The sequence below is a fragment of the Cryptotermes secundus genome, unplaced genomic scaffold (assembly GCF_002891405.2).
Source record: "Cryptotermes secundus unplaced genomic scaffold, Csec_1.0 scaffold815, whole genome shotgun sequence".
Taxonomy (NCBI): domain Eukaryota; kingdom Metazoa; phylum Arthropoda; class Insecta; order Blattodea; family Kalotermitidae; genus Cryptotermes; species Cryptotermes secundus.
In genome coordinates, this window is record NW_019733329.1 from 577,633 (window position 1) to 595,740 (window position 18,108).

General features: G+C 44.3%; 1 protein-coding gene and 1 long non-coding RNA gene across 3 annotated transcripts in view; one reads left to right on the forward strand and one right to left on the reverse strand.

Annotated features, from left to right (window-relative positions):
* Window positions 1–7,361, reverse strand: part of LOC117282598 — a 90,426-nt gene extending 83,065 nt beyond the window's left edge. Inside the window, exon 1 of the long non-coding RNA XR_004513400.1 lies at window positions 7,303–7,361. This is a non-coding gene — a long non-coding RNA (uncharacterized LOC117282598). The remainder of the gene's footprint in view (window positions 1–7,302) is intronic.
* A 2-nt stretch (window positions 7,362–7,363) lies between these two features.
* Window positions 7,364–18,108, forward strand: part of LOC111868051 (O-acyltransferase like protein) — a 150,891-nt gene continuing 140,146 nt past the window's right edge. For both annotated transcript variants that reach the window (XM_033752914.1, XM_033752915.1), the window contains exon 1: window positions 7,364–7,444. In XM_033752914.1, coding sequence (XP_033608805.1) covers window positions 7,423–7,444 — 22 coding nt within the window. In that variant the 5' untranslated portion in view covers window positions 7,364–7,422. The remainder of the gene's footprint in view (window positions 7,445–18,108) is intronic.

The window sequence follows — 18,108 nt, forward strand, 5'->3', positions numbered from 1 at the left end:
TTGGTTGAGGCACTATGCTACAAGCCGGAATGTCGCGGGTTCGATTCCCGATGAAATCATTGGATTTTTCAATTGACCTAATCCTTCCAGCCACACTATGGCCCTGCTGTCGACTCAGCCTCTAACAGAAATGAGTACGAGGAATTTTCCTGGGGCGCGCGAGGCTGACAACTTCAGGGTCATCTGTGAGCCGATTGTCTAGAAAATGTGGGGACCTCGTCGTCTCACAAACCTATGAGCCTTCTCGTCCTGTTACAGGGATAGCTTTACCTTGCTTTTTACCTGAATTCTTATATCGTCAGTAGAAAGTTACTGGATTCTGTTCTCAGCACACGGAAGGAACCAAAACCTTAATATAGGAAATCTTGTTATATATTCTAGCATATATCTCAGGGTAGTCCGTTGAAAGTCATCCGATGCTTCGGGGGAAGATTTCGCCTCGATCGTCAGGATTGAAAAATAGGACCAATCTTGTAACCAGTATGAAACCAGTTGGCAAGCTGACCGTTATATCCCATTAGGTGCAACTCTTCATAATCACTGTTTTCATGACCTGAAACCCCCAATGACGCGCCCTGAAAATAGGATGTTTTCACCGATTGTAGTGGCCGCGCAGACTAAGGCATGAATCGTCTTCGCCCACTCAAACACTGGGATCGTGGGTTCGAATTCCACTAGAGGCATGGATGTCTCTGTGCGTTTATTCTGTGTGTAGGTAGCGGGCTTGAGACCGGCTGATCCCCCGCCCAAGGAGTCCCAACGATTGTGTACAGATCAAGAAACTGAAAAAAAAGCGACCCAGGTCCACAAGGGCTGTAGAATCAGAGATAGGAAGGGTTACGAAAGTTAATTATTTCTGTAGCTGTTACCTGTGGCCAACACAGCCGTTCCGTGCCGAACGCGACAAGACAGGCCGTGCCGTTGTGAGTGAAGGAGACAGCCAATTAGTGGGAAACATGTTACTATGGTAACCACATCTGCAAAAAGGGGCAACGTGCATTCTGTCTCAACCACTTTCACTCGTTCACAGAGAAAATACTCCGACACACAAAGAAAGCGCAGCAGAAAAGAGAAATGGTGCTCAAGTCTAAATTAAATACAGACTGAATAGTTCTTATGATCCCCTCAGCTCAATATCTTGTATCTTGTATCTTGTATCCGAAGAATAAAATCGATCTTGGATTTTATGGCCTCACAACCGGGACTATGGATAGTTCTATCTTCCGCGATGTGACACCGCATAGTCTGGTATAATTTTACAAATATTTTGTAGGATCGCTAATTGCTTTATAAGTTTGCTCTTCGACACTGAAGATGGAGGCGGTACGTTTCTGCGGAAGGAGACGGGATACTCGGTCGGTGTAGTAACAGGCTAGGGTTCGATTTTTGGCAGGGGCAAGTGACCGACCCCTGTGGCTCATCCAGCCTCCTATACTTTTCTCTCCCTGGTGGTAAAGCGACGGCTCATCTTCATGTAATGTCGAAGTCAAGAGTGGTGGAGGTATACTTCCATTCCCCCCATAAGCCTTTATGGCGTGGTGCTTAATTATTTAAGCACAGGGACAGCTTTATCTTTAGTATTTTACTCTCCTACAAAACGTCGGTGTACTACTACCAGAGTAAATATCTTCATATCCCAGGAGACAGTGTTTCCATAAAGAAAATACGCACATCATAACGGTTCTGGTGTTTTATCTCTCTGTGGTTTCATTATCTCCAAAAGGGCAACATTTACGCAAAAATTGTACTGTGAATGAAGTCTGAGTTGTATTTCTCTCTCGGACGTTTATTCGAAGCATTCATCATTCATCAGTAATCTGTCAGACGACAGGTCCACAGTCTCTTCCAAAACAGTTCTTCCACTTAATGCGATCCAGAGCTTTCTCCTTCAAATGAGAATATCCTTTTCTGTCCCCAAGGTCATCCAGCATCTTCTAACGTCTTTTTCTTCATCTTCTGGTCGCATACATGGTATCTCTGTTTTTGGAAAGAGTCTATCCAGGAAAAGTGATAATGTGGTAGTTTTTCCATTTGCTTTCCACATCGTAGTACAACAGCCGTTCAAACCACTCTGGTCACGCCTGTTGCTATACGAACTTGAACCATCTCGAGCATCATTTGCTCTGTGCTTCAAGTCGCTGCTGATGACGCTGCTTCCGGCATCAGTTTTTGGTTTTTGGTGTCTCTCTTCGTCTGATGCCTACCCTTTGACCTGTCCAGCAAGNTGCCAGTAGCTTCGCTACCGCTGGTATAGCTCTCAGGGTCCTTGACATACTCAAACCCCCTCACCACGATAAGGTGGAGACACCAACGAGGGGGTTCGGAGCATTATTTCGCGATAAATGTTTACTAAGCTACGTGCAAGTCATTTTCTAGCTGCCAGATCTTAACCAAATTTGGAATATATCGACATATTTTGGTATAACTTCCCAGTATTACATTTCATGAAAATTCGTAGAGAAACAAAAGGAAATAAATTCGTTAATAGGCGCTTTGGGTGAAATTGCATTGTTTGTACTTGTTTGAATCTTGGTCTCACACTGCAGGGCTCATCGACTTGGTGTAGGAGGCAACGCTTTGGATCTGTATTCGTGAGGTGTTCAGTTCGAAACATGGTCGATGAACTGGCTGTTTCTTGTAAGATTTCAGGTTTTCACGGTGGTGACTATGAAGAAAGCAGTCTTCTGGGATTTGGCACGGTGTATACGGTGTTAACCGAAGTTTCGGAGGAACGTATCGCCTCCATCTTCATTGTAGAAGGAAAAATATAAGAAATCCGCAGGCGAAGAGACTTTGAGAACCGTATATTTTTCCTTCTACCCTGAAGATGGAGGCGATACGTTCCTCCGAAACGTCGGTTAACACCACATATACACGGTGCCAAATCCCAGAAGACTGCTTCCTTCATGGCTGTCTCTTGACTGAGGTTTAAAATTATTTTCCTCAGTCCCTTCCCCTAACTTCAGGGATAAAGCCTCAGAACATTATACTGTCAAATCCTAAATTAATCTGTTATCCTACCACTCAACGCTGTACAGTCTGATTCGTAATGTAATGCACGAACTGAACTGAACATTCACTCCAGGGAAGGAACGTAAACTGAGGGTGTTTAAGAACTAAGCACATATCTTTGAGATTGCTTGGACCTCTGCAGGAGGAAGAGTCGATAACGGGAGGACGGAGGTTACTTAATAAAGAGGTTCATTAATTGTGCTCACCGCGTATTCATAGTCAGTCTGTGAAGGAGAACGAGATATTTGTGGCAAGTCGAAGGCGGTGGAATGGGACGGGGGCTAGAAATGTATATACAGTCATAATTTGTGAACTTCAGAGAATGAGACTGCGTTGAAGAACTAGATATAAATGATGGGATAATATTAAAATGGTTCTTAGAAAATTTGTGGAAGAATAAAAATGTTAGAGCATCTGGTTGAAAGGTAGAATTTTATTTTACTCCGAAGTTCTAAACGAAATATTGTCACGTGATAGAGTGACTATAAACGAGGTTTCGATTGGTAATTGTATTTGTTGAACACTTACAGATCGTAACTACAAGTAACTATAGCACTATCACTAATTCACACAATCTGCAGTTCACTACAGCACTACTAAGTCTTCTCATTTTGCTGTCTTCACCGGTCGTTGTCTGGTAACGGCTTCCAACGCTGTAGCTTCCTGATGTTCCATGTTCACGACCTTACTGGCCGGCGACTATCTCAGAACTAAGTAAGCTCTAGAATTTTCCTGTTTATAACACAATAGCCGCATAGAAAACACTTGTTCCAGTTGTTTTACTGTTGTGCCACGTCGCTGTCGCGCGAACCGCGTAGAGAACACCGCTTCCGAAATACTTCATTGGTGCTTGCAGCCATTACCTAGCAACAACCGTTGTTTATAGAGTCATTACTTAGCAACAGGTCTACATGTTGCATTATTCTTCTGACATTTGGGAATATTTCTGCCAAACTACACGGTTTCACAATGTTTCCTTCCCATATTGTCCGTGCTGTAAAGGATATGCGAAGTTGAAATGAGTAACCAAACATGCCTTGAGCTGTACTGTCTTGACGCCGTATATTCCGACAGGTGCTCACCGACGTTTCGGAGGAACGTTTCATGCTTCTTAGTGGTTGCTTTCTTCGTTTAGTCTTCGAAACTGGAGTTAGAGGCTTTATTTCTCTGTGAAACATCTGTGTTGCAGCTACTTATATAACCCAAGGGGGATTTTAATGCTTAGAGAAAAAAATAGCAAAGAGCATGAATAGAAAGAGAAGCCGCATTATAACAAAGAGCATGAATAGAAAGAGAAGCCACATTATATTTTACAGAGATTCTTTTAATATTTAATGATCGAGATGAAGAGGAGGAAGACGGAAGAAACAGAATTAATATTTCAAGCAAAATATTTCAATGTCAGTATGTGAGAGAGGTTCTTTTCATTTTAGTCACTGCTAATTGTAACCACACTGTACAGACATCGAAATATAGTGTTGTATAAAAGGAGTTATTCCCTCCAAATGTCTTTGTTTTTTTCTTTGTTTCGGCCATTCAAAGTACATATATTTACCTCATTTTAACCTGCCAATAATACAAGACAACTGTACGGATCGGGTTAGCGTAGCGGTTGCTATCTAGAATCATATTCGGGAGGTGCTGGGTTCGAATCTAGGTCGAGGCATTGTACGTTTTATTATTCAGACAATATCTGGGATTAATACCTCGATTAGACAGTGACTCATTCCAAATCCTTTCCAGTTCATCATCCACCTATCACTCTACCACCCGACCCTAGTCTTACTACAGGCATCAAAAAATACTCCGTAGTTTTAGTCCGCAAGCGAACTATACCGACTGAGCGATCGTCGCTTGTCGACGAATTTAGTGCAAACTTTTGCGGATAGAGGGTGTCACGTGGTCAGCGCAACGAATCCCCACGGCCGTTAGGTTAGATTTTCTAGACCGGAGCCGCTATTTCCTTGAAATAGCTATTCAATTATCCTCACGAGGCTGAGCGGACCCTGTCCCAGACCCACTACTTCTCAGGAAATCTGGTAGTGCCGGGAATCGTACCCGGGACCTCTGGATCTGTAGGCAAGGACTCTGACGACGAGACCACAGAGAGGGACCTTACTGCCGGCATTAAGGCAAATAAATTGAAAAACAACCAAATTTTGAGATTTTCTCGAATTTTTCTTGAGTTACGGTGTATCGTTCGATAATGCGCAGGACTCGGAAGGGTCGCGGAAGGAAGGGAGAGGAAGTTTATGCAATTAATGATGAGGCCTGCCGTTGCATTCTCAGCAGGTGTTACATGAACTTATTTATAGTTTGATCCCTCAGGAGGAGAGCGGGCTTGCTAAGTCCCCAGACGAAGTTCTTCATATGTACGGAACCACAATCCTGAGGACACCAGCATAACCAGAAGCTTCAACATTGCTAATTTCAGAGCGGCAGTTGGACGGCTGTGACCGCGCTAGCTGACATGTCAATTATAGAATCGGTCAGGGTTGCTGGATATTCTAAAGAACACGTTTCGGAAACCAAATCTGTTTCCTTCTTCAGATTCAAAGGCTGGAGACACCTACTGTGTTTATCCGTTAGAAAGCGTTAACCTCAATCACTGGATCTAGCTATTTTAAGGGGCCCAACAGAGTGTGTGTCTCCCACCCCCTAACCTGAGGACGGAAACATCCATTTTCCGAAACGTTATGTTCTTTAGAATATAGGAATATGAACTGAGTCCATAACATTTCCTTAGCTTTTAGTCCGCAAGCGAACTATACTGACTGAGCGACCGCCGCTTCTCGGCGAAGTTAGTGCCAATTTTAGTGGATAGAGGGTGTCGCGTGGTCAACGCAACGAATCCCCACGGCCGTTAATCTCGGTTTTCTAGACCGGAGCCGCTATTTCCTTGAAATAGCTCCTCAGTTATCCTCACGAGGCTGAGTGGTCCCGAATAAAATCAAGAGATTTACCACTGCACTAACCTGCTCTTTGAAACATGTTCTTACCTTAAAATAAGGCCGCGCCATAGCTCAAGCGGTTAGTCGATGGCTTCCCACCGCGGCGGCCCAGGTTCGATCCCGGGTCTGGTCAAGTGGGATTTGTGGTGGACAAAGTGGCGCTGGGGCAGGTTTTCTCCGAGTACTTGGGTTTCCCCTGCCAATCTTCATTCCACCAATTGCTCCACAATCACCTTCACCTATCATCTGGGGCTAGTACAATAGGCCAGAAGTGGCCGCAGTACAAGGGACTTAGTCCCACCCCACAAGAAAAAAAATACCTTTATATGAAGGAGAAGTTTCCACAGTCATACAGGACTAATTACACGGAGTCCTTTTGAGGAGTTAATGGTTGAGATGGTACTCAAGAAACTGCCAGCATTTATGGGAGATTAAGATTCATTACCGTGTACACAAAAGCCACATTGATCTCTGTTCTGAGAATACCAGGTGTGAGCCCCGTCCACGGACTTTGGAAACATAGAAACGGATTAAATTTAGCACCAATCCCAAAAATTTACTTTTTTTAAATAATAAATTTCATTCAATAAGACTAGTCTGCAGTGTTAAACAGCTTAAATGGACGTTTCGGAATAACTATCTTCCGAACGTCAGAGAAAACCATGCAAGAAACAACAATAAGTAGACAGAGACCAGACGGTGGTGACTGCCAAGTAGATGTTCACTGACGTTTCGGAGGAACATATCATTCCTCTGAGACGTCGGTGGACATCTACTTGGCAGTATAACCCAGAATTTCACACTCCTCATAATCACCGCTGTGGGAAGCATAAATCCAGCATGGCGGAAACGTAGGTTTGTAAGAAAACTTTAGGTACTCACCCTTTGAAAAGCTTACAAAAATGGGGGGTGGGGCGAGTCCTTGCTACAAAGTAAAATGATTTTCACATATCAAGTGAAATTATGCAAATTATGTAATTATGAATGTACGGCGGAAGATACTGGGATGGAACTTTATAATAGGCCACGACACAACCGGTAACTTCCAATCCCTTTCCAATTCATCATCTATCTAACGTTTCTCGACATTAACAGATTACATATCGTATTTGAGTGTTTTCAGATAACGCATGACTGTGACAACTTAAAATTAATGCTTAGTTCACTTTTGTTCGTGCCTCATGCCTTCTGCTCTATTCCGTAACACTGAGGTTTCCGAATGCTTCTGTGCTAGCTGTATGCTGTAGTTGTACAAACCAAAATCCGCTTTAGCAGCTGTTTCTAATCTTTATCATTCATCATCTCTCTCTACACATCTCATTTTCTTTATATTGCAGACCCTGTACTGGACTGCCCTGCCCCCATACCACAAGGGTTTCTGTCAAGGGGCAGTTGCTAAGCAACGCCACAGAAGTCATCCCTCCGTCCTTTAATGGAAAGGAATTACCTCCTTTGAAATATGAGGGACAACTTTGTAGAAGGTATGTAAATTTGTTCATATACATACTAAAGGTAATGTAACAGTAATCAGTTGCCGTAACGGATTTTTAGAACTTGAGTTGCATGAATCATAGGAGACAAGACTTCCTCAGAACAATTTGGTTCATGCGGTAAGGCTTCTTATTTGGATACTTTATGTACCCCTTTCGATTCTCGGCTGGATCCTGGATTATCTTGACTGGAGATTCCTGGTTTTCCATAGTCCCTCCAGGCGAATTTCAGGACAGTACCTCGTTTAATCCATAACTAATAGTATTATTTTGATAACACTTACTGGGAATCTAAACTGAAGTTTGTGAATGGACCATATTTCTTGTTTGGTAAAATTCTTTCTGCAAAATAAGCCGCGTCATTTCGGAGAGAGAAGCCCAACGTTTTTGGAAAAGAAGTCGACGGAGGCCGTTTTTATCGCCATCACCACAGAAATTGTCACTTGATGATGAAAGACAATCTCAGAAACATTGGACATGTACGAATTGACGTGCTTGTACTGTGCAAACTGAAAACATCGGAATGATGACTCTAACTTCTACCGTTAATACACTTACTTCAGTGTGTCCGCGGATGAAAAGTAGAAAGGTCAGTTTCGACCATTGTGCACCATTTTCCTCGCTTCATTTGGCGATTGTTTTTGTCGGAATATTCTCCTCGTTCCTCAGTCATTTATCCGTCCAATGGCCGACCAAGTTTAACTCCGTACTCTCTTGTTACCTTCGCAAATTATAGCATAATGATAATCCGAAGCAACGAGAGGAATAAGTAAAAGATTTTCGGTGAACTGTGTTTCAAACCGAATACAATATCGTACTGAACATCTTTGCTTCGTATCCGAGAAACAACCAGCAATATATCCGGTTATACTTGGTTCCACTCTAATATGAACATTCTGTATATTCCAACATTATGGACGTATCAGAGTGTTAGAGCTAAAATGAAAATGTCTCTGCTGGCATTTAGGAGAGTTATGAACGCCCTGTATATTCCAGTGCTACTGAGTTATCAGAATTTTAAGCTGAACTACAAGTGACTGTACCTGCGTTGGGGAAATCTTAATGACATGAACATTCTGTACATTCCAATACCATGAATCTGCAGAATGCCAGAGCTGAAATACGAATGGCTCTATTGATATTGGGGAAATCTTTATAACCTGAACATCCTGTATATTCCAGTACTACAGAGACATCAGATTGTCAGAGCTAAACCACAAATGGCCCTACTGACGTTGGGAAAGGCTTTTACAGCTGAAACCGTTCTCTTTTTTCGTGTTAAGCGGATGTTTTTCTTGGTGGATTAAGTTGCTTAGTTCAGCGTCGTGGCTTAGAGACGCCGGCATTTACACTACGGCGTCACTTTGCCCTATTTAGGTGTTTCTCCCTTCCTCTTGTACATCACCCTGATTGTGATGGGGATGGACGGTGATGTCGATTATCCCAGAGCTTCATCCCCAAACATTCAACCCTTCGGGATGCTTACACAAACTGTTCACAGACTACGAACGTAATCAACTGGGCGTGTTGACTGCGCTTTCTGCTCGTCTGCACCTCACTGGAAGTTCAATCGATACGCACAATTTGAAACCCCCTTGCAACCCCCCCCCCCAACACCACCCAGGATACTCAGGATCAGTTCCTTCTGTATCTTCAGATGTATTCCTGTACTTCCTAAAATTTATTTTCTTTTCACAGAAAAATTTAATATTTTATAAATACATGGGATGGACAAAAATATGGAAACACCTCTTGAAATGCATGCCTGAATTGAAGTGTTTATTTTAGCGACGTCTGTAGGTGACGCTGCGTATCTGACCAATACCACTACCTGTACAACCTCCGCAATACGTTGCCAGCTTCATTTGTTGTCGAGACAGTGTTCTGCGCAGTTTTCTAGTGCTTCATGTCAGAGCTAACAGAATTCGAACGCGGGCAAATTGTTGGGGCCCGTATGATGGGTGCTTCCGTAACCAAGGTAGCCAAGGTTTTTGGTGTATATTTTTAACCCCTATTTCAATGTTCTCCTTTCATAAGCGTATAACACAAAATTGGATATTACGAGTCTATGTCTTTCTGTTCTAGTCTCTCAAAACATTTAACAGATTTTGATTAAATTTGGTTTGAGATAGCTGCAGTGGAACAGCTAACACGGCGCCGAATATGAACCGTCGTCGCCAGGATCCTGAAGTTTGTAGGGTTAGGACGTTCACACCTGATCCTTTGAATCTAAATACGGTCTTCATCCATCCATCATCATTTAGATCGTGTCAGTTCTCGTCGTCCACGTGGTCGATAACGGATTTCCGTTTCTGGGAGTCGGTCTCCTTCTGTTCTGTGCAAATCGTTCCCGTCATATTCTGCAGTTATCCTCGTATTTGTTGGACCACAGCCGCAACTTCCGGTATTTCTGATGTCTAACATAGAAGCATCGGGTCTGTGTTCAGCGGGGATGACAAATTTCTGAATCAAATTAATAACTGTCCAGTGATTGAGACAGGATTCATGCTATGTAATTTGTTTGTTTGTTAGTTTCTTATTCGTTTAGTGGGGGGTGGAGTCCAGCTGGGTCCACTTGGCACGTCGGCCACTGATTGATCTATTGTACCTACCCCGGGTGATTATGATGATGGAGAATTTGATGGAATGAAGATTGGCAGGGGAAACCGAAGTACTCGGAGAAAACCTGCCCCAACGAAACTTTGTCCACCACAAATCCCACTTGATCAGACCCGGACTCGAACCAAGGCCGCCGCGGTGGGAAGCCAGCGACTAACCGCTTGAGCTATGGCACGGCCTTGTTAGTTAGTTAGTTAGATGGCGATTACAATGGCCTCGCGGTCTAAGGCATGAACGGTCTTCGCCCGCTCAAACACCGGGATCGTGGGTTTGAATCCCGATCAAAGCATGGATATCTGTGTGCGTTTATGCTATGTTTGTGTTGCCCTGTGTTTAGGTAGAGGCCTTACGACGGGCTGATCCCCTGTCCAAGGAGTCCTGCCAACTCTGTAAACATCAAGAAACTGAAAAAACGGTCAGGGCCCAACAAAGGGCTGTGGAGCCATAGGCAGACACAGTGAGGTAGTTAGCTGAAAGCACTGAACGAATGTGCTGAAACGGTAGCTTCTCTTGCCTTTAATCTGGAAGCGGCTGTTTGAATTTCGTCCTGGCCACAAGCTGATTTAAGGTACGTGAAGAGATAGTACAACAAATTGGGTCATAACTGTTTTATCCCAAATTATTTCCAATTCATTAGCCAATCAGTTTGCCATTTGACGTTGTATAGTATGAACCACTGATAGAGGTCGTTAATAAACCATAAATATAATATAGGGCCTATGTGATGGCGCATGATTGTGTACAGTGCTGTGTCATTTCGCGGTATGCTGGTTTCGTATCTCCTCTGACACCAAGCTTCCTGCTAAACACGCCTTTTTATATCGAATAATTTGCGTTGGTGTTTCGTTCAGAACACGTGCGTGTCCTCACATCATAATAATAATGAGAAACAGAGTGAATTAAATATTTTAGAAAATTCTTCCCTGTGCTTGTTAATACTTTAATCTGCCCATTATACGTATTTTCAATCATATGTCGATTCTGCGCAATGAATCCCGTTTCGTGCAGACCACATCAAAAGGAAGTGAGCGTTTCACCAAATATTAACTATGGATTGGCTATTAACCCTTTTGACAACCATGTCTACCAACTGTTTTAACGTTCAGAACCCTGCTTCCAACCCACACAGTGTATTTATTGGTTTCGCACGGTTTGCACACCAAACAGCGATTGTTTTCCCAACCGTCATTAACTGCTTGGTCTTGGCGATATACATTTTTTTATTGCTAGTGGGGTGGGACTCAGTCCCTTGTACTGCGGCCACTTCTGGCCTATTGTACCAGCCCCAGATGATAGGTGAGGGTGATTGTGGAGCAATTGGTGGAATGAAGATTGGCAGGGGAAACCGAAATACTCGGAGAAAACCTGCCCCAGCGCCACTTCGTGAAGCAGAAATCCCACTTGACCAGACCCGAGATCGAACCCGGGCCGCCGCGGTGGGAAGCCAGCGACTAATCGATCGAGCTATGGCGCGGCCCTTGTGCTTAATTAGTCAAGCAACATGCCCTGAAGACGTGTGCCGGAGTCGAAGTATACCTCCAGTTCATGATCTCTGCACAGGTGAGTTGTCAGCTTCACGCCCCAGCCCGCTGTAGCCATAGTTTAGGCGACTGGACTGACCTCAGAGGCGGTGTGGGGGCTAGGGAGAAGAGAAAACTCTCTTGCCTCTGCCTGGAGTCGAAACTCCACTCCAGCCCGTAGCCCGTCGCTATACCGACTAATCTTATCTCGACACTAAATGCATGTGATAAGTTTATAAATGTCATTTAAGCAAATTCCGTAGTTCAAAGTGTCCAGCGAGATAATTTCAATCATGTGACGCTTCCACACAAACTCGTTTTACACTTAGTGCTTATAGTTCCTCATAGATGGCGTTTAGATATAATTACTCACTATTTCAACATGCACTAAAATCTATGGATAATGATAGAAACATTTTATAAAGGAGTAACATTAGATGACATTTATATTAAATATTAAAATATAAATTGCTGAATAATAATAATAATAATATAAGTAATGAAAGTTCTGCGTTCAGGAGCCTATGGTTGAAATGTCGGCTAGAAGGCTGATTATTTCGACGGACGGTTTCATGATTTACCTCAGTTTATCCTGTCATAATAATATAAAGGTGTGTCTAGTAATGTAGAGAAATAAATAATACATGAAATTGTCTCTGCTCCTCAGTACATTTGCACACAAGACTCCGAACAGGAGAACGAGATGTCTGACCTTCAGAATGGTTCGCAGTGTGGCGTTTGGACTCGAGAAAACTGAATAATGGTGTTTTCACGATTTCTGCTCCTTCCCAAAAGTTATTGCAGTGATAAAATGAAGAAAGATGAAATTAGTAGGACATGTAGCACGAATTAAACCGATAATAATTTCGACGTACTAGTAGGGAAACCAAAAGGGAAAGCTGCAACTATCAAGACAAAAATCTAAATTGAAGGATAATTTTAAAATATATTTTAAAGCAATATTGTGGTGGTGTAGCATGTAGACGCGTTTCTAGGCAGTAGCCAGCGCGCAACAATGGAAGTAGTGCTGGAAGCGGTGTTTTCTATGTGGTCCGCTCCGAGATTATATCACGCGACCGACCGAGCTAAGTTCAGTTAGTGTAGTGCAAGGAAGTGAGGATTTGGTCAGTGAGTTAGTCAGAGAACTGCAGTTCAGTCGCTATGAGCAGTTGCTGTTAGAAGCTGGCAGCTGAGGCATGGAGACATTTCGGGAGCCCAGGGGAAGGGGGAATCTGAGCCGTTGTAAGCCACTACCCGGTAACGACTAGTGAAGGCACAGCAGATTGAGAAGACAGTACGTGCTGTAGCGAACTGCTGAATGTGTGAACTAGCGATAGCGCTGTAGTTACTTATAGTCACGGTCTATAAGTGTTCAATAAATCCAGTTTTCAGTCCAAATCTCATGTATAGTCATTCTCTCGTGAACTGGATCAATATGGCTCAGGATACGGACCAGTGGTGTGCTGTGAAACGTCCTGTCCCATAAAATTCTGGGAATATATTGCCTAGCTGGGCAACTACTAGCTTCTTAAGAAGGTCTCATTTCCATAGAGTTAAGATATATTTACAATGTTTCTAGCACTTATCCATTCTGCGCATACGAGAGTATTTCAGCCGGGCTATTAACCAGGTCTTGACTATTTTTATTTATTGCTAGTGGGGTGGGACTAAGTCCCTTTCACTGCGGCCACTTCTGGCCTATTGTACCAGCCCCAGATGATGGGTGAGGGTGATTGTGGAGCAATTGGTGGAATGAAGATTGGCAGAGGAAACCAAAGTACTCGGAGAAACCCTGCCCCAGCGCCACTTTGCCCAGCACTAATCCCACTTGACCAGACCCGGGATCGAACCCGGGCCGACGCGGTGGGAAGCCGGCGACTAACCGCTTGAGCTATGGCGCTGCCCTTGACCAGGTCTGACTGTCCCTAGGCTCTCTCTACGAAGCAAACAGATCAGTTCATTTCAAGACAGGGAGCAGCAGAACAACAGTCGCAGTCCACCCCCTGCAAGCCACAAGGGAATTTGTTCCAAGTAACGGGGTACGAGGAAGGGATATCCCACATTAGAAGCAGTTTGCGTGGAAGTCTTATTATGAGATTCCTTGTCAATGTTCTTCCTGTACAAAATTCTAGGACGTAACTCAGTTTTCTCGGATAAGGTGTATTTCAAAGTTTCACTCGGAAGATGACATTCAAAGTTTTGCTAACAAGATCCCCCCCTTCAAAGTTTCCTACAGTGAGATTCATTTCAAAGCATCCCATAGGAAGGAGATATTATTTGAAGTCCCTCTTCATGAGGCTTAGTTTTAAGTTCCCGCAACAAACTCTGTTTGAGGATTCTTCGATCTGAGGTCCTCCCGGTGGGCCTCCGTTCTTTAGCGTGTTTACGACGAAACTTAGCAAAAAATACTCCTGTGACCTTCGAAAGGCCTGTCTGTTTGTCCCCATGTACAATTCGAAAACTGAGAAACAGCGAGTTTTGGGGCGCGCGGTAGCGTAGTTGGTTGAGGCGCTATGCTACAAGCCGGAAGGTCGCGGTTTCGATTCCCAATGAAGTAATTGGATTTTTCAATTGACCTAATCCTTCCAGTCGCACTATGGCCCTGGGGTCGACTCAGCCTCTAACAGAAATGAGTACCAGGAATCTTCCTGGGGGTAAAGGGCTGCCGGTGCTTAAGACTGACAACCTTACCGCCATCTGTGAGCAGACTGTCTAGATAATGTGGGAGCCTCGACGTCTCACAGCCCTATGGGCCCCCACGGCCTCTTACAGGGATAGCTTTACCTTCTAACAGCCTCTTTCAAGGTAATTGGTTCGCATATATATCTTTTTAGGACTACTAGTCGAGCAGTAAAACAACAGCATGAAAAACAAGCTGTGGGGTATAAACTACGTACATAACTCTCACAGCTGATTCCAAGAATAACGTTACAAGAGTTATTGGATTGAGGAAGTATAAAACTGTTTTTTTCTGATTTTTTCATATTAATTGGGCTTGTCGGCCTGACTGACCGCAGAGACGGCCAATTTTGCTTTCTGTGAAGGTTAAAATTAATGACAAGTAAACATGAAATCGAGCCGGTCACGGTAGGCAAGCGGTCTTCGCTCGCTTGGAAACCGGGATCGTGGGTTCGAATCCCACTCAGGGCATGGATGTTTAGTTCGTGTGTGTGCGTTTTTCTGTGTTTGTATACAGGTAGAGGCCTTGCGACGAGCTGATCACCCTCCCAAGGAGTCCTACCGAATGTGTAAGATCTAGAAAAACCGAAGTAAACGGAGAAGTTCATGGATGTAGGCCTAGGCCCACTGGGGCTGTAGTGCCAAGAGGGGGGGGGGGAAACGTGAAATCATTTACACTTCAAGTATGAGTTCTAAGCGCATTTACAGGCGCCGCTGAAACATGGTGTGAATTTAATGGTTCCATTACGAGTTGAAGGGATATTGTAACTTCTGGAGGAAAAACGACAGAAATCTGGAATTCTGGACTGGCAGACTCGTGGCCTACGACTGTCGGTTTTAGTGCGAAGTTCCGTTAATAAAATATGACGCAGGCTTTTACTCAGTGCCGTGTTCTCCCTCCGCTACTAACGACAGGCGATGTACCTCCCCCCTCCACTCCTCTTGCTCTATATTGACTTCAGGGCGAGGCAGTAATTAAAGGGGATGAACTGGAACTCACCGGGTTTCGCTTCTGTTTTTGGATGTCGCTTCGTTCTTGATAAAATCGTATCTTCTGGAGCCAAATAGTCCAGTCCAATTTGAGATGCTAAAAGTTCGGCCACACAGAGCGCTACGTACGCGACGCACGCTACGTACCCTATGTTCGCTATACGAACAGAAAAATATCTCCCTTTATTGCCAATGTGATTGGCCACACAGACTTCCGTACGATACGTACGCTACGTACGCTATGTTCCCTATGTTTCCTGCGTCTCAGAGTGTACACAGCTTACGTAGCGTAGCGCCCTGTGTGGCCGAAGAGTCAGCCCACTTAGTACGATTCTCGGATGAACTCCTTCATGACGATCATACTAAATTTTGTGAAAATCGAAACAGCTGCTTCAAGTAATTGAAAGAGAGGACACACACAGATATCCTAATTCGTTTTATGGAAATGGATCCTTTCAGAGAAGCCAATAGTAGCTCAACCACTCAAGAAATTCCCAACATTTTATTGAATCTGAAAGTTTGATTACCATGTTCAAGATACCCTGGAGTCTTTCTTCTAATATCCATCTCGATATCCTCATATCCTAACTAAAACAAACAAAACAAACTCCGTGGCTTTAGTCTGCAAGCGAACTATACTGACTGGGCGACCGCAGCTTGTCGGCGAAGTTAATGCCAACTTTGGCCGATAGAGGGTGTCACGTGATCAGAGCAACGAATCCCCACGGCCGTTAATCTCGGTTTTCTAGACCGGAGCCGCTATTTCCTTGAAATAGCTCCTCAGTTATACTGACGAGGCTGAGTGGACCCCGTTCCACACCCACTGCTTCTCAGAAAACCTGGTAGCGCCGGGAATGGAACCCGGACCTCTGGATATGCAGTGAGGAACTCTGATCACTAGGCCACAGAAGCGGTCCATATCTACATTTAGGTCTACCAAGTGTTTCTTTCCTTCAGCTTTTCCGAATCAGAACTTTATATGCGTTACCGCACGCGACGCGACCATGAATTCGAGTCATCTGTTGACTGCGCCGGCTTGTGACGATCGCACTGAAGCTTTATACCCCCCTCATCTTCTCGAATTTTGCGGTCATCGGTTCGATTCCAGCCTGCCCCTGGATGTGTTCCTGACTATTCCTTGCCTGTATTTTCTTGAATCTATAGAGGCCTTGCGATGAGGCATTCCCTCTTCTAAGTAGCCGACAGAGTACCTCAAAATAGGCCACAACCACTTCTATATATCTATACTGCATGTCCTGGAAGAGATATAGGTGAGTCAGATGCCATAGCTACTGAGCTCGAGGATAGGGGATCGACTTCAGGTATGGACTAAATTTTTTCCCTATTTCATAAGGTCCAGACCGGCCTCTGCGGCCCACCCAGCCCACCGGGAGCGTTTACCCATGGACGTAAAGCGACAGGAACGTGAAGCTGACCGCTCGCCTCCATATAGTGCCGAAATTAATTTCGCTATTTTAATAAGTTGGCTATTTAAGGCCGCTGTTAGTGTCGACTATATATAGCGTCACATGGTACGATAATTAACAAATGTTGAACAGTTGATGGAATGAGAATTGGCAGGGGACACCGAAGTACTCGGAGAACACCTGTCCTTGTGTTCGCAAATTCCGCATTACCTGTGATCGAACCCGGACTAACTGCCTGAGGTATGACAGGACCCGCACACGCTAAGAATATGTGGAGCTATACCTTCATTCCCCCTACATCGTGATGGCCTGGTCTCTTAATTATATACAGAGAAATTACCTCAACTATCGCCGACTGGCAGTGCAAGTGAATGAACTGGAAACGTATTAGAGGAAGCATACGTATATTCGCCTCAGGGAACTGAAGAAAACCACGAAAGACCTGAAACAGAATAATGGGTGCACTGGTCTCGATTCTATTCGAAAACCTGCCAAACAGGTCAGAAGCTTTACCGACTAAGCCAGCATGTTCGGTTTTTTCATAATTGGAGTTGTACTGTCCTTGCAACGGAAATGATCATAGTGAAAGATTTTCCAAGTGGTCACAGTGGTCTATACTCGTACGTGTCACTAATAGAAATCTCTAACGGAGGCGTGGTGGTCCTGTATTGTGTTAGTGACCGCCGGAAAGGGGTGGTCTCGCCCCTTGGGCGGATTGTGGGTGGTGGGTGTTAAGATAACAGCAAAAGCGGGTTAGCACACAGGAAACTGGTTATCTCTCTCATACAGCAGTTGAGTATCCAGTCAGCGCCTGCGCAGTGAATGAAACGCAGAAGCGTACACGGCGTGAAGTGTTTGTTGTGACTTTCGAACGCAAGGCGTCTCAGCGAATAGAGGATGTCGCTGACCACGCGACACTCTCTATTCGCTAAAGTTGGCACTAACTTCGCTGACAAGCGGCGGTTTCTCAGTCGGTATAGTTCGCTTGCGGACTCAAGCCACAGAGTTTGCTTTTTTGTATTACCATTGTTAACAGCAACGCATAGAATGCATGCACTCGTAATGAAACCTTAGCACGTCTTAAGATTGTGTTTTTATTTGTTGCGACAAGGTGCAATTTTCCTTGGGGGGGGGGATGGACACTGACGTTTCGGAGAGCTGTATCCATATTTTCAGTTTTCATGTTCAAATTTCCCGCCTGTGACAGAAAGAAACTTGCCGTGCTCCTGAAAAGGCACCTTCAAGTCCACCCTTCCTTGCTATTCCATATTTTCCATCTTTGACGATAAACTTGAGTGCTCTTTATAAAGACCACTCTGAATATCAGGTTTAGTCCACTTTGTTCCCATTGGCCCGAGCTGGACTACTTTCTTTTCTTCTTTCCTTTGTTTCCATGACAATCCCCCTTGAAATCTGGACA